The sequence below is a fragment of the Epinephelus fuscoguttatus genome, linkage group LG18 (genome assembly GCF_011397635.1).
Source record: "Epinephelus fuscoguttatus linkage group LG18, E.fuscoguttatus.final_Chr_v1".
Classification (NCBI taxonomy): domain Eukaryota; kingdom Metazoa; phylum Chordata; class Actinopteri; order Perciformes; family Serranidae; genus Epinephelus; species Epinephelus fuscoguttatus.
Window position 1 is genome coordinate 19,408,599 of NC_064769.1, and position 16,779 is coordinate 19,425,377.

General features: G+C 40.8%; 2 protein-coding genes across 2 annotated transcripts; one reads left to right on the forward strand and one right to left on the reverse strand.

The window, feature by feature from the left end:
• The first annotated feature begins 5,754 nt into the window (after positions 1 to 5,754).
• On the forward strand, positions 5,755 to 11,467 carry tescb (tescalcin b). Its single transcript, XM_049604729.1, has 8 exons — positions 5,755 to 6,028; positions 6,680 to 6,749; positions 6,996 to 7,076; positions 7,198 to 7,337; positions 7,428 to 7,489; positions 7,909 to 8,016; positions 8,100 to 8,147; positions 10,041 to 11,467. Exons 1-8 carry the CDS (start codon positions 5,965 to 5,967, stop codon positions 10,116 to 10,118), a joined length of 651 nt encoding a protein of 216 aa, XP_049460686.1. The 5' UTR covers positions 5,755 to 5,964; the 3' UTR covers positions 10,119 to 11,467.
• A 2,682-nt stretch (positions 11,468 to 14,149) lies between these two features.
• On the reverse strand, positions 14,150 to 15,994 carry m17 (IL-6 subfamily cytokine M17). The gene is made up of 3 exons (XM_049604293.1): positions 15,768 to 15,994; positions 15,171 to 15,319; positions 14,150 to 15,014 (listed from the first exon to the last, which is right to left on the reverse strand). Exons 1-3 carry the CDS (start codon positions 15,913 to 15,915, stop codon positions 14,553 to 14,555), a joined length of 759 nt encoding a protein of 252 aa, XP_049460250.1. The 5' UTR covers positions 15,916 to 15,994; the 3' UTR covers positions 14,150 to 14,552.
• Positions 15,995 to 16,779: the final 785 nt, after the last annotated feature.

Here is a 16,779-nt window from a genome sequence, read left to right on the forward strand (position 1 = left end):
GTTCTGGTGAAAGGAAGAGGCAGACAGGTGAAAAGAGAGATGGAGAAAGAGCGAGACATGTCGCAGCACCCTCAGGACGTCTCCTCTTTCTGAGCAGCTGTTGTCTGAGAGCTGGAGGCAGCACTGCGGCGCCCTGTCAACTCCTTCTCCCACAGAAGCCCCCGTGCATGCAAAACAGGCTCAGGCTGCCCTCTCTCCTTGGCCACGCTTTTCCGCCCCTTTTTGTCTCCGTATATAACAGACACCTCCTTATTTTCCTCCCCCTCCCCTCCCTCTGAAGCGGAGTCTTTATTCAAATCAATTTCAAGCCATCAAACGTGGTGCGCTCAGTAATAGTTACAATGCACACAAACACAACGCGCTGCAAGTGAGACAATTTTATGGGAAAGAACATTTCAAGGGCAGAGTCTGATAAAGAAAAGAAAATTGTTGTTATTGTTTTTTTGCAGGCCAGATTGATTGTGGACAACTAGATGCATCAGTTCCCCTGCTTACAGGAGAAATATTGGAATATATTCTGATTTGGTCAACCTCCTTCAACCATGAATACCCTTTGAATTTATTCCCAGCTTCCAGAGGCCCATGCCTTACCAATATTTAAACAATTTGAAACATTTAGAAGCTATATTATTTTTTATTGATGGGTTGCTCATATTCTAAATGGCTTAACAAAACAGACCAAAACTAAATCCACAATATGTCATGGTCCATTATTTAACATGAGGAATATGACCTTGTGCATTCACCTGTTTTTAATTGTATGCAAAGATATAATCTACTCTACAGTTAGTGGTTAATTCATTCATTCATTCATTCATTATCTGTAACCACTCAACCTAATCAGGGTCACGGGGGGCTGGAGCCTATCCCAGCAGACACTGGGCAAGAGGAAGGGTGTACCCTGGATAGGTCACCATGACTATCAGAGGGCTGACACATAGAAACAGACAACCAATCACGCTTATATTCACACCTACAGGCAATTTAAAGTCACAAATCAACCTAATGTGCATGTCTAGGACTGTACAGAAGCTGGAGAACCCATAGAAAACCCACGCCGACAGGAAGAGAACATGCAAACTCCACACACAAGGGCCCCAGCTAGCTGTTGGGTTTTAGTGATTTGTGGTTGAGCCCATTAAAACTGCTAATAGTTGTTTTACTGCACAAGGCGTGGATCAACCAACTTCACAAAGCGCTCAGTTTCCCTGGGATCCCAGACCCAGTGGTCTCCAAAAACCCTGAAGAACTTGCACCAACAAAGCACAATATCAACTCTTATCAATCTTGATCTTGAGTCTCTGTCTTGTAGAATGTGTCAAAATGGAGGACTTAATTTTAGTTGGTTAGTTATTGTGCTCATGTGTCGCAAATTCTTAAACACAGTAATGTTTAATCAATGGCACACAGAAAACGTAGGGCCAAGAAGCGTTCCAGCATCCACTCGTGAGACCACAAATATGTTCCATTTGTATGTTATTATGTAGCAGATACGTTGAAACTTTATGTTTTAACAATGGTTAATGTGTGGTTAGGTCTAGGCACAGAAACAACTTGCATATGGTTAAGGAAAGATCATGTTTTGGTTTGATATACCTGGTTTTGGGGGCACAATGCAGGCAGGAAAAGCAGCAATATCTCTGTACAAAGCAATCACTTTTTGAGGCACTATCTCTGCTGGAAAAAGAATGATGGTTTACTACAAAACATCCATTTGACGTTGCCTAAAAAGTCACTTGAAACACAGCAATAACTCTAAATCACAACTGGGTATGCTGTTTGTTGGTCTCGAAGAGTCGTCTGCAGCTTTATAGGCATCTCGCCTAGGTGTCATACCATCCACCACCTCCGCCACCTCCAAATGACAACATCAGCTCATATACTACCTCGCTTCAGAAACACTGTAACGTATTTGTAGTTTGTGGAAACGTGCAATATCAACATTTTCTTCTAGTGACTGGGCTGCAGCATCACAGGTAATGGTTGGTTCCCGCATCTATGGGTAGGAGTGAGGGGAGGGTGGAACAAAGGGGCCCAAAAACAAGTTATTACCCTCCTGACTTGATAACTGGCCGTATAGTGCAAGGACAAATGTTATGACACCGTTTGCATTTTATCACAGTCACACAATATTAGCACAGAGAGCATAAAGAGCTCTCACAAGCCGATCAGGAGGGGGGACTCGAATTAATCAAGTTGTATCGTAACAAGTATAAAGAGTTCTGGTAACCTCCCAGTGCTCACGATATAGCACTGTTCTATTACCGCACTTTCATTTACTTAATAACTGATAAGTGTCATAACGGGGCTTTAATATTTCCTGATAGACAGTTTATGAGGACAAGGGAAGGTGGCAAAACTATTTGAGGTCTTGAGCTTTGAAAGTGACAATTTCCTAACAATCCTCTGGTGTGAATACAGTTTTGTGCAGGAATATTTTTAACAAATACATCTGACTGAGGAGAAATGTAAAGAAACTGAGACTAGTAGGATAAGATTATTGTTGTTCAACTGTGCTGCTATTGTCCTTACAACGCCTGTTGATTCACTATTAGCAGTGATACCTAATTGCTCATGACTGGGGGATGCAACAGTTAGAGACGGTGGGGCTCGACAGCTTTGGAAACAGCTGCAGAGTAGAACAGGTTGGGATCAGCTGATTATACTTTAATAAAGACTCACACTGCGCCTTACAAATACTGATACACCCTGTGATTAACAATGCATTAAACACAATCAATGCACACAGAGAATGACACTATATGGAGCCGTAAATGCCACCCTAGACTGAGATGAAACAAATAAAAGGTTGTTAATGCGCACGCACACACACACACACACACACACACACACACACACACACACACACACACACACACTTCTTTATTTACCCGTGCTCTGATGAAAACAAAACAGACGTCAGGGATAAATGACCGCTCTATACTGGTGTTACATAGTTGACAAAATGCTACCACCATGTGGTGAACCCTAGTACTATATAGTTTTAATCAATAATATATTTAGCATCTAACTTTTTTTTTAACTTTTGTTATGTCAATGATTGCACGTACAGTCCTGTTATGAACAAGTTTCTTTCAAAGTTCAAATACCAGAGCCAGGACTGCAGTCATCAGGCTGTGATAATTTATGGAAATTTCAGATAGCAGATAGTCTTTTGGACACATTTTCCCAAAGTTGCAGTTCTGCATAAGATGAAATACAAACTCAATCAAGAAAAAAATACAAGAAATAGAATAAACGTTTGATACATCAGTGGAATATTTTTTGATAAAATCAAACACTTGATAGTTCAACAGGTGCAAATCCTGCCTGAGCTCTGGAAGGTCATACGGATGAATTCATGTGATTTTTTTCCCCTTCTGTTTGTCTGACAAGCAAAAGTCAGTTGAAAAACACTGCAGCTAATTGCAGGGCTTGTGGTGCGGTTAATGACATATTTGAGGTGGTCTGGCTCTTTATTTAACAGTGACTCACACAGGGGACAAACCTGTTGCTAACTGCTGACTCCTCTGTGGTTTGAAGCATTCAGACTTGTTGTTCTTCAGGCCACACCCCAAATGTCACAACAGATTTTTATCCAGAGAACAGTGGCCTGATATGCAACACACCTGATGGTTGAAACCAATGCAGCAGCATTTTTTTGCCCAGCAGACGTGAAATCTGAGCCAGTGCAATGCACAGGGACTGATAGTGGACGCAGATTGTCAAATTTGTCACACTCTGGAGGTTTTGACAACAGGTTCAGTCATGCAGTCAGAATCGGATATCACAAGTTAAAACTTCCTTTTTTTAAAAAATACAAGAAAATGCTGTTTAATTCTGAATTTCTACAGTGACTTCAACTTCCAGATCAAGATGCAGGAAGTCATCAGTCTTGCAGCACGCTACAATTAACACTGCACAATGTTCAACCTTCTTCTGTCATGAAGGGTCAAACTTTGTTCTTGACACAGGAAACAGCAGCTGACAGTTTTAATCATATCAAGGTCAACAATGAACTTTGAACCTCAACTTTTAAAGGGAAACTTAAGTGCTTTTCAACATAGACCTATTCTTCCATGTTTTTGTGTCTAAGTGACTTATGGTAACAGCAATTTTTGAAAGTGGTCCCGTAGTGAGAGAACGCTGGGGCCGCAAAACGGGCTACAATGTAATCCTTCAGGGCTGCCAATGTATGTCTACTCAAAGTTCTTGTTTTTACCACTGACAGGCTCACATTATTATAGGTGTCTGACAAAGAAATAAAACATTTTTCTTTACCTTTTACTTGATCCAGTCTGTTTGTTACTGTGTCTAGCAATGTCTTTCTCAAGGTGAAGTATTGTTCTGAAGTCTTGTGAGAGTTGTTGCAGGAAGACACTAACAAACAGACCAGATCAAGCAAAAGAGCAAGAGGTACATTTTACTTTACTCAGTAGGGTCCTTTCCATAATGTTGTCAGACACTTACAGTAACAATCTGAGCCTGTCAGTGGCAAAAACAAGCACTTTTAGTGGACATATACTGATGATGTGTTATTGCTCTAAAGGGTTATATTGCAGCCTGTTTTGTGGCTGCTGGCTGCAGCGCTCTCACTCAGTACTGGACCAGTTAAAAAAACTGTTGTTACCATCAGTCACTTGGACAAAATAGAGCCCGGATGAAAAATGCTTAAGTTTCCCTTTAAGCCAACATGAGAAAGTTCTTGAAGCGAAAATTATAAAGTTGAATATTTCTGTGATAAGTGGAAAACTCCAACTGTGAATGCAGATCATGGGATATTAGTGAAAGCTTTTAGACGGCTACTGAATTAACCTTGAGGTGAGATTGTTTTCATATTCTCATATTGTACAACCCAATATAAAAATGGCACATTTTTATAGCAACAAAATCGCCTCAAAGAAAAATATTGTACGTCTTGTCCAGTATCACTGCACAGAGGGAAACATGGGCAAGAGGTTCATGCTTGTGACAGCACAAGATGTAAACATTAATGGTGTCCTCCTTGGCTGTGTCGTAATGTCTGTTCCTTCCTGGATTATCTTGAGTAACCAGGTCATGGTTTCTGGAAAGAGACTTTGCTGTTGAATTCATCATATGTGTTTTTGAGATCTTGTGAGAGAAAAAATCTGAGTGCCATCTAGTTCCATTATATTTGAGAGAAGGCAGACATCTCTACAGATGATTTCTCCAACACTCTGCATCTCACACCAAAACAATCACGATATATGATATATAGCACTACATGTATGAGGAAAAATTTGCATTTTTGATATGGGGTGAACTGTCCCTTTAACATCTCATTAACAGCAACAAAGGTAAGAGGAAAATATATAGGCCACTTTTGATTTGGGGGTTGAACTGTCCCTTTAAAATTAGGTTTTGTGGTTGTACAGTCTGTGTTTTTTGAGTTTTGTTGCAAAAATAAAAACAGGTGGGTGCACCTGTGGAGCTTGCAGGATTAAAATCAAAGCCTAAATTATGCTAGTCATTCATTGCATGAATATATACAAATAATCCCATCTTTAAATGAAATTGAAATTTGAAACACTATCTCTCATCTCTCAGTCACCTAAGCCTGTGTTATGATATCTGAGAGCCTCTTCTTACTCTCCACCTCCCCTGCCTGGTACAGTCCAAACAAACACACTCAATAGTCGCAGCCTCTGAATAAATAAACAGTCTGGATAAATAATTCAAACTGCAGCCTGTTGTTCCTCAATGTGTGTCGTCACCCGGACGGTAGTTGCGGAAGTAGCCTGCACACGGTTTGCAGAGGATGAGACCTGTCCGGCGACCGCACAGGGAACAGAAGCGCCGTCTTCAGGTGTGTCATACATATACTCAGGTGGAGATGGATCAGTCTGAGACATGATCCTCTGACATAGCCTGTCTTTCATTTCCAACACTTCGGCTCATCTCTAACCTGTCTCCGGTTCCGGTACGATCAACCATCCAAGAGGCATGGGTGCGCTGCAGTCCTTACCTGGTCAACAAGAATACGTTGATCTGGCGGAAAAGACCGGCTGTAAGTAGTCACCATTGGTGTTTGCGTTGGCGTTAAGCGTTTAGTTTTATTAAGACATCAGTCGGACATGTAGGATGTGTCAAAACATGAGCTCACCGCACCGGAAATGTGATTTTAATTCAGCCTAATTTTAACCTTAAAGGGGAAATCTGACCATTTTAACCTTAGCCTATGACACATGTTATGTAAACACATGATCATTATTTGCCTTTAGTCTATAAGTACATATGTAAAGCATGAGGAGAACCAGTCTGTGTGGTGCAGCAGTGTTGAATAATTCACATTGTAAGTGAATGGAAGTGTAACTTTAGCCAGTTTACAGATGGAGGTGCTGTTAATAATAGATCAGACACTGCTCTGACAGCTTTGACAGAACAATTTAAGAGCGGACATGTCTATTTTGACTGTTTGCTACATGCAACAACAGCTACTTTGATGCACCTGTAGCCTCGTCTGAAAGAGGTGATATAGCTGCAGGTGACAGACAGCAGCCAAGTGTTTTACATAGCATGTGAATATTCAAATCCGCTCTCCTGAAAGCCTCCAGTAAAACTTGTGGGTGATTAAAGAGCTATTACCATCAGACAGTCAACAAACATACTGTGAAAATGACTCTAATACATGTGCTTTGTGTCTCACTGTTGTTTTCAGTCTCACTGGAACAGATCAGAATCTTACACAAAAGATTCAAGCAGCTGAGCCACGAAGAAGAAACTCTGCGGTAAGCTTGTTTTAATAATTTTTCAAGCACTGAACTGAATTTCTCAGTGTCACCTTCAGCTTTCCCTTCTGTTGTCATTGGATTTATTTCTTTAAGCAAACCATCCTGGCGTCTCATCAGCTTTCCTTGGAAGTGGAAACCCGCCTAACAGGCTTTACGTCTGCACATACGGCTTGCAACTTGTGGCCATGATTATATATTAGAGTATCTGATGATAGCGTATGCCACTCCTTATTCCACCCTCAGGAGAGATCACTTCAATGGAATTCCAGATCTAGCTTGCAATCCCATCCGGGCGCAGATCGTAGAGGCCTTCTTTGACAGGAGGTACAGTGACAGATGGTTTGAAAGCTGCCTGAACTTGAAATACATATTAAGCTAATAGTCAAAAGTTTGCTTCAAGTGTATGAACTGCACAACCTGAAGGCTGATGTCTTTATTTCTTTAGAAACTTTCGGCAGAACGTCGAGGGCACGGTTGAGGAGATCGGCTTTGAGCAGTTCCTGGTGGTCATGTCCCATTTCAGGCCCCCGTCACTGCAAATGACAGAGGAACAGCGCGAGAGCGTCAGGAAGGAGAAACTGAGATGTGTGTACTCAGATCACATGATCACATGCTTGACATTATCTGTGGTTGACACACAGCTGCTGAACTGATAGCTGCTTCTTTTCTCCGCAGTTTTATTCAACATGCACGACACAGACAACAATGGGACGATAACACTTGAGGAATACAGACACGTAAGCCTCCTCTCACTTCTGCTGACAAAAATACATCTGTTAATGACCTTTAGGCGGTGACGGTGACGGTTACAACAGTCTGGACTCACAGTCTGAGGAAATCATCATGAGTTCATCATGTGGGTTTTACTGTTATCTTTTTCTGCTCTTATCAGCATCGTTCGATCATTTTCAGATGAATTTTGAAGGTGATTGAAGGTGCAGATTGTCTGTGGTAGGAGGAAGATATCTAACACACATTTGGTTAGCATCACCCCTCCAACACTTGAGAGTCAAGTGCCTTTCTGCAACACAACTGCAAACTAATGAGGCAAGAGAGGAGGCATTTCCTGTCCTCAAGCCATATCAGATCAGGGATTTTTAGTGTTGCAGCCATTGTAGTAATATAATTTTATTGTAACTTGTTCACTTCTGTCCAGGTGGTGGAGGAGCTGTTATCTCTTAGCGAGACACTGGAGAAGGACACAGCCAAAAGCATTGCTGATGCAGCCATGTTGGAGGTGGCCAGTATTTCAATGGGTCACATGGTATGTAAGCAGCTGGAGGATAACTCAAGATAACATTACTTTTTACTCACTGTTTGTCTGTAACTTGCCTTTTCCACATGCAGGAACCTGATGAATTCTATGAGGGAATCACATTTGAGCATTTCCTTAAGGTTGGTACACAGAACACACACACTATTATATAAATGTCTGCTAAAACTACTTTCTTAGCTGGTTCACTCATTTTTAATGTTATCACTCTTAAATGGGTGTTAGTAGTGGTTGTCAGTGTTGTAGATGTAGGTTAGAAGGCTCCTACTACACTAACTAGTATGTTTAGAGTGCCATTATCACCCTGTTAAATGGCTGCTGGCAAAACTTTATGTCTCAGCAAAGCTGTTGTTAATGTGTGGTTATGTTAAGGCACAAAAACACTTGGTTATGATTAAGAAAGGCCATGTTTTAGCATATAATGTTTGAGGGCAGAAATGCAGCTGTAAATGCAGTGATCACTTGCTATAAAAAATCGCCCACCTTTAGGGGCAGAAACTGCTGGAAATGTTGCAACGGCTTACTTAAAAAAAAAAAACGTTTGGGGCAGAAACACAGTGATGACTTGCTAAAAAAAATGCTATCCTTTGGGGATGAAACCCTGCTCAAAATGCAGCAACAATTCCTAAAAAACACCCATGTTAGGGGGCAGAAACTCCACTGGTAATACATCTACAGATCCCTGAAAAAATGCAAGTTCTGGGGGCAGAATTGTGTCTGACGCAACGATGTGTTGCTAAAAAACACCCATGTTGGGGGGCACAAATACCACTGGAAATGCAGCAATAATTTGCCTTAATAAGACCCACGTTAGGGGGCAGAAACACCACTGGTAATGTAGCGATGAGTCCCCAAAAAACAAAAAATGTTGGGGGGTAGAAACCCTGCTGGAAAAGCAACAACAATTTACTTTAAAAAAAAAAAGACCGTACACTGAAGGGCAGAAATGCCGCTGATGTCACCACACTGGCTTGCTAAAAAAAAAGACACCCGTTTGGAGCAGAAACACAGCTGTAAACGCAGCAATGACTTGCTAAAAATCTCCCACCTTTTGGGGCTAAAACTCCGCTGGAAATGCAGCGACACGTCCCTTAAAAATCACCCACATTTTGGGGCAGAAACACCAGCGATAGGTCCCTAAAATACATCCATGTTTGGGGACAGAAACCCCACTGGAAATGCAGTGACAGTTCCTTAAAAAACACCCATGTTTGGGGGCACAAATGAAACTGGAAACGCAACAATGTGTCGTTATAAAACGCCCACACTGAAGGCAGAAATCCTGCTGGAAAAGCAGCAACAATTTACTAATAAAAGGCCTATGTTTGGAGCAAAAACACAGCTGTAAATGCACCAACAACTTGCAAAAAAAAAAAAAAAAACTCCCACCTTTTGGGGCTGAAACTCCACTGAAGATGTAGTGACAAATCCCTTAAAAATCACCCACATTTTGCGGCAGAAACACCACTGGTAACACAGCGATAGGTCCCTAAAATGTATCCATGTTTAGGGGCAGAAACGCCACTGAAAACACAGTCACAGGTTGTAAAAATAACACCAGTTTTGGGGGCAGAAATGCTGCACTGTGGGGCCACAAACACCTCTGAACACATCTCGATGTCTTGCTCATGAACAACCTGTGTTGCAGTTTGACAGCCATCTTGTGTCACGCCATCCATCATCCCCTCTGCCTCCTGATGTCAAAGTCAGCTCATGTACATGTTGTCACATAATGAAAGTCACAGCCATTTAATAGCTGATGACAACATTCTGAACATGCTAGTTTTCGTAGCTTGAGGCTTCTAACATATATAGTATCTGCTACACTGATAACCACTACATACTCTTATTTAATGGTTAATTACCATACTTTGAAAGTGCATGTAACTAAATAAATAAATATTTAGTTCCAACCCTAAGTAGAATCAGTCCTAACACATTCATTGTGACATTAATAGCAAAATACATTTTAAACAACATAAAAACCTTTTGTTTTGTTTGCTTTTTGTCTTTAGTTGCTGAAGGGCTTTGAGATTGAATCAAAAATGAACATTCGCTTTTTGAATATGGACACGACAACCTTGTGCAAGTGAGGCTGGTACACTAAACTATGCAGTGACTTTTGGGAAAACTCTGAAGACGCATATATATGGCTTCACCGTCTTTTGTTTCCAGTTTGTCGCTTGCAGTGAATAATATTGCCTTACTAATGTTTGAATAACTATGCAAATACAATGGAAACATGTATGCTGCAGGTGTAGAAGTAGTTCATTAAACTGTAAGCAATAATATGAGAATATCAGTCAAATAGCAATCAGCCTGTTTGTAGCTGAACTAAGCAATAATCAGATATCTGAAGGAACAGACAGTATCACTATGCATGCAAACACTGATGCTCGAAGAACCTTTATAAATGTCAATGCCATAAATCAATAACTCTTAATATTCAGGGATATAAAGGTTTGTCTTTAAATATATATGGGTGTGTCTAATAATAGCAATACAATCATTTGAAATGCCTTTTATTCATGTAACAAAGGTGACACTTGGTGCATGCTCAGCACACGACATTTGCACAATAAAAACCCCACGAAACAGATCTGACTTCAGTTCATTATGTAGTTCTGATAAAAAGGAAACGGGAGTGCTGTCATGCAAGATTAAATGCTTGAAGGCAGTATCTGTTTCATCCTTGTTTAAGATGCTTGATGGTAAAAGGTGTGGCCTAATTGCCCGTAAAACAGCAGACCCTCTGTAATCCAACTTATAATGCAACAAATATACAGATTTATTAGCAACATCATAAAGAACAATAATCTAATTTAAGTCTTCATTAAGGTCCACAATCATTAACAGGCAAGTTGGGGTGAAAAAGAAAAATCAGTGTGAAAGCACTTTAAGAATAAATGCAGTTGGGAGGTCTCTCTCCTCATGTTTCTTGTCCATCTCTAGTGTCACTATCAATAATAAAGCTGTCATCAGTACCTGTTTATTTTGTCCCCAGCTCTTTGCATCACTGTATGAACAGGTACTGAGTCACTGTGTTGTGTGTTGGATGTAAACTTTCACTTCATGTTTTAATATTTCCTGTAAATGCCAAATGACAGACTGTCTAGAATGTCCAAAGATACCTATCAGCACTGTGGTGCAATGTGTTCAGTCATGGGTGTATACTGCCCTCCACAGGTCAAAACATGTAAAGCATGATGGATGATAAATAACCTGCACCTGATGCATTAAAAATATTCCTATGTCATTTCTTTAGTTGGTGTTTTTAAGTTAGGAAATGAATAATGTACAATGCAGTGCTTTTAAGCATGGCACATGTTGGGTCATTTAGTGCAGGTGCTCATAAGCTGAATTACAATTCATACATTTAAAGTTGTCATTGTATCATTTAGGCTTTTTCTTTGTAAAGCTGTCCACATTTTGCAATAAAATATGACCTATTTAACTGTGGTTCAGATTTTTAATTGCCTGCGTGTCTTCTTTCGTGGACAGTCATATTGTAAATAGATCTGGTTTTCAGTATGGTCATCTTTCTCTGGTTCTGTGGAGAAATGTCGCTGTAAATGTGCGACAGGATCCACCTAAAACACTAAAACAGCAGGTTAAAAAGGCAGCGTGCAGTGTAGTGTACAGGAACATCTATGTGGGCTGGAAGTCCCAAGGTCAGAATGGAAGACGCCTCCTAAGGTGGTTATGAAAGGCCGAGCTAAGATCCTGTGGGACTTCCAGATCCAGATGGACAAACAGATGATTGATGACCAGCCGGACATTGTGTTGATCTACAAACAACAGAAGAAGGCAGTGGTGATAGATGTAGCAATCCCGAGCAAAAGCAACATCAGATAGAAGGGATACGAGAAGCTTGAAAAACACCAAGGGCTGAAAGAGGAGCTTGAAAAGATGTGGGAGTTAAGGCAACAGTGGTGCCAGTGGTAATCGCAGCACTCGGGGCTGTGACCCCCAAACTGGGAGAGTGGCTCCAACAGAGTCCAGGTCCAACATCTGAGGTCTCTTTCCAGAAGAGTGCAGTCCTAGGAACAGCTAAGATACTGCACAGAACCCTCAAACTCCCAGGCCTCTGGTAGAGGACCTGAGCTTTGAGGAAGACACGCCACCGCCACGGGGGATTTTTATGTGATGTGATAAATCATAAGTAATGCGGATATAATGACTAAGTGGGTTATGTGAAATTGTAGTACTGTCTGGTAAGTTCCGAAAATGACATCACTTTACTGTGATGCAGCGTTTAAAACCAGAAAAAGACAACACTTAGGATATGAAGATATCAGAAATCTAAGAGAATGTCTTGTCTTATTTCACAATATTGATATAATATTGGTATATTGCCCACCCAGGAGGAATTAGAATGTAGGAGATTCAAGTGCACAGTTTTAATGACACATGAAATGCCAATATTTGTCTTTGGTTCAGACAGAAATATTTCAACAACTATTGGAGGGATTCCCATCAAATTTGTGATGGATTGTCAAAGTCCTCAGAGGATAAATTCTACCCACTTTCATGATTATCTGATTGTCCTCTAATGCCACAAGCAGGTCAAAGTTTCCCCTTACTCAGTGAAATATTTTCAGGTATATACCAGAGGGAGTGGCACAAAAAACAGTTAAGATTCATGGTTTCCAGATGATGCATCCTCATGATATTGGTAATCCCCTGACTTTTTTTGTAGTGCTATCATGAGGTTGAAATCTTAAAATATTAGATAAACTGCCATAAAATTAGATCTAAACATTGTGTCCCCTCAGGATAAATTGCAATAACCTTGGTGATCCCCTTACATCTAGCGCCACCATCAGGTCACAAGTTTAATTTGTTTCAATACTCTGGTTTATGGCCAAACACCTGTAAAACCAAAGACATTCCCACCAGCCTCAGCTGTACTTTGTGTTTAGTGCTAATTAGCACATTAGCATGCAAACACACTAAACTAAGATGGTGAACATAGCATGGCTGTAGACTCATTGTCTTGTTTTTAATGTCATTTCAATGGGAATACCTGATGGAAAACAATGCAAGTTAGAGTGAGTTTTTTCTTGACTTTGTTTCCAAGGTCAGGAAAAGTTTGACAAACTGTGCAGAAGTCGACACATGTTCACTGTGATGTGCTGATAACAGGTGGATCTGTGGTCCTGGGTTCAGTCTGCAGACCGGTCCACTTCTGTTGGGGTTTGCATGTTCTCCCCTGCTGGTGTTAAAACTATGCAGGTTAGCTGGAGTTTCTCCAAGTCAGGTGGATTAGAGTGTTTTACAGGGTCGTTTTGTGACAAGTCCAAGGTGTCTGCATTTTCACAAGCACTGTATCTGCTGGGGTAGACATCACAGCTCTCTGTGGTCTTGTTAAGCACTAAGTGGGCAGTGAAAATGGATGAATAATGTAGAGTGAAGAATGACTGTTGCCCTGAGGTACCCTCTGTGTTTGCGCTTTAAATAACGCCAAGTTATAACAGGGAACTTGATTCATGACCCAGAGTGAATCCCCCATCTACTTCCAGTTTCCTGCGAGCTTGTGATCTGAGGAAAGTTTAGTTAAGCATTACTTAATTACAGCTAAAATATTTGGTGTCTATGTTGCATATATATATAAACGCGTATTGAGATGATGGGTTGCCGTGCAGTGTCTGTCATACATCTATTTAAAAAAAGGGGTTTTCTGCAAAATGTCAACTTCTCTTCTGTTTTCCCCATCCCACCTTTTACACACTTGCATCTCCAGCTATATGAGGATGCAAGTGCACAAACAACACATACAGTTATCTGACCCACACACACCCACACCTTGTGACTGGCCAGACAGCCCGCCAGTTTCATGAAATCTTTCCTATCCGATACTGCCTTGTGTTGAACACATGCGTCATTCTGAGCTGATATCACACAGTCAGCGTCTCAGCAGCTTCCTGATTTTCTTTTAACCCCTCTTGATGGACTTATTCTTTGCAGAACAAGGCACATGATGCTTCCAGCACAAATGTGACTATTTTTGTATATATTTTTTACATGTTTTGCACGGAAAATCTTTGTTAAAAGTGTGGAAATGGGTATTTTGTTACTCCAACCGAGTCTGGCAAATAAGAAGACACATGCAGTGCTTAAAAATCTGTTGTGGAGATTGTCTTTTTTTCCAGACACTCCCATGTTGCTGACACTGTACATTATTGATGCAACCACACTAAGAAATGAAGATCATAAAGAAGTACAGCTGCAAAGTATCTTTTAATAATTCTGCATACAGCAAATAAGTTTACATCAGCAAAGTAGAACCTTACATAACATATTAGACAAATTAAATATACATAACTCACATGGAGACACCTTCACACTCTTTCAAAAACATTCCTCTTTTCAGAAACAACAAAATAAATATTAAATACCATAAATAGGCTTTTTTACACCGATGTACCCGCCACCTTCATACTCACACATCTTGAAAAGTCTTTATCAACCCAGTGAGTACAAGTGTTGTTGAACACTAACTGTCTAAGGCCAGCCTTAGGTCATCCTCAGAAGAATGTGTTCTGTGTCCTCCTTCCGCACACTTTGCTTTTCAGAGTCCTCAGTTCCCGAGAAACATTCGACACCAGCTCCTTGTAGTTCTTCAGGACCACGCAGCCGTAGACCTTCTGCTGGAAGACGTTCTGAGGTGGAGGTAGCGTCGTCGGCCGTCCAACTGGCTCTGGTAAAGGCAGGTTTGGGAAGAGGCTCTGATAGAAGCTGTTTATGAGGGCAGCCAGGTTCCTGCTGCGAGCTGTCACACGGCTAAGCTGGGTCAGCAGTGGGCTGGTGGGTGACTGTAAGTCCGTCTGCTGCTCATACACCCGTTTGAAATGCGGGAAGAAGTCTTGCAGATGTGTGTAGATGCTCACTATCCTCTCCGAGGGCTCCATGCCGGAGATGTTGGGATCAGGGACGTCTGGGACTGACACCTTGCAGAAGAGCTCTGACATTTCTCCCTGAGAGGCTTTCTGCAAAAACAGAAATCAAACACTAATTAAGCCACACATCTTAAAAAGAGGAGCATGAATAGCTGGGACATTTTCAAAGCAGGGTGGAGTACTGAACAAGCAGATGAGGATTTAACAAAGCAAAATAAGATACAGCACTTTTATGCCTATACTCACATATGTTTTGATTAGGTCAACGGATTCCTTCTGTATGAGTCTGGTGAGCTTCAAAGTCTGCTGCAGAGAATTCCCACACTGCTGGTTTCTGCTCGCTGCCACAGTTCTTGTTGAATCAACAGCCATAACCAGCAGGAGAGAGAGTAATGCTGCGGAGAAAGGAACTGGTCAGTTAAGGTTAACCTACATCCCAGCGGTGAGGGGAACTTCATTGTAACAAAGCCACAAGTGGAAGGCAGGGGTGACAAAAATAGACTTCTCAAATACTCAGCAGAGTCAAAAGAGAACAACAGAAGTCTGCTTTAATATCAGCACAGACATTATATAGAAACAATCTGTAATTATGTTTAGATGCAACAAACTTTGTCAGATTCTTTAAATACTGGCCAGATTCTCCAAACAGTTTAAAATCTAATTACTTCATGACAATAACTAGGCTGTGCTCAGAAACTGTGAGACAGTTGAATATGAAACTTGAGTCAGTTTCACAACTGGTGCAAGGCAGTGAAAAATAACCACAAAAATGTGCACATTTACAAGAAAAGATGCACCTTTATAAAAAATATTTAATAGAAAAGTAGATGTAAATAAACTTACTTGTTGCTGGTTCCATAAACTGTTGAAAATGCATGCTCTTTACATGACCATTCATTCTCCACTCAGTATCACAGGCAAATTGCACGGACTCGTCATAATCACACTCCTTTAAAACTTTTTTAAAAGACAGAAACCACACATTTGTCATAGGAGGAAATGACGTGCACTTTGTGAGGCAACCAAATTTCCCAGAATTTCCTCCTTTTTTTTCAGATGTGCATTTCTTTTTTTTTTGTCTTCTCTTTCCTCTGTATCAAAGAAGTGGGCAATGTCCCAACATGCCTGGTCGCACACCAGGCATGAAGGGACGTTGTCTAATTATTATGACTTGTGTGACCACACAGTGTAGCGTTTTTAATAGCACTTCCTTTTTTTATTGGGGCACGGAAAAATATACTAGAGACGTGATATATTTAAGTCGCTTGAGAAACGTGAATCTTAGAAAGCCATGTCAGGCATGCATGAACATAATTTAAAGGACTGAGGTCAGCACTTTGACACAGTTCCCTGTGTTGCTTTTTTACCGCCATCTAGAGAGTGTGGGTGTGAGGGTGAGAACTTTGGGCGCTGAGGGGAGCTCACTTTTACTTTTTCACACCCACTGATTTGTACAGTTATGATGTTTCTCATGCAGTGGCTTATATTCAGGTGAAACATGCAGGTATTCTTTTACAAAACACACTTTAACAGTCTAATATCAAAAAGAGATTGTGTGGTTCTTCCCATGTCTTCGCCAACTTTAATAATGCAACAACAAAACCTCACTCATGCAGTTTTTGGTGCTTAGATGCTACAACAAGTGTGTTTTAAAGCAGAATTGGGTCTGAAACAAATGAGATGTGTCATGAAAACACTCCCTGAGAAGCAGTCTGAGATCATAATGACAGTTTTAGCTGCCTTCTCTTGATTTTTATGCAGATTTTTCTGTCATTATAACCATTAACAACTGTTTCTCACACCACGTATGCCTCTATGCAGCAATATTTTCATGTGGGCATTTGTGCAGGAAGCT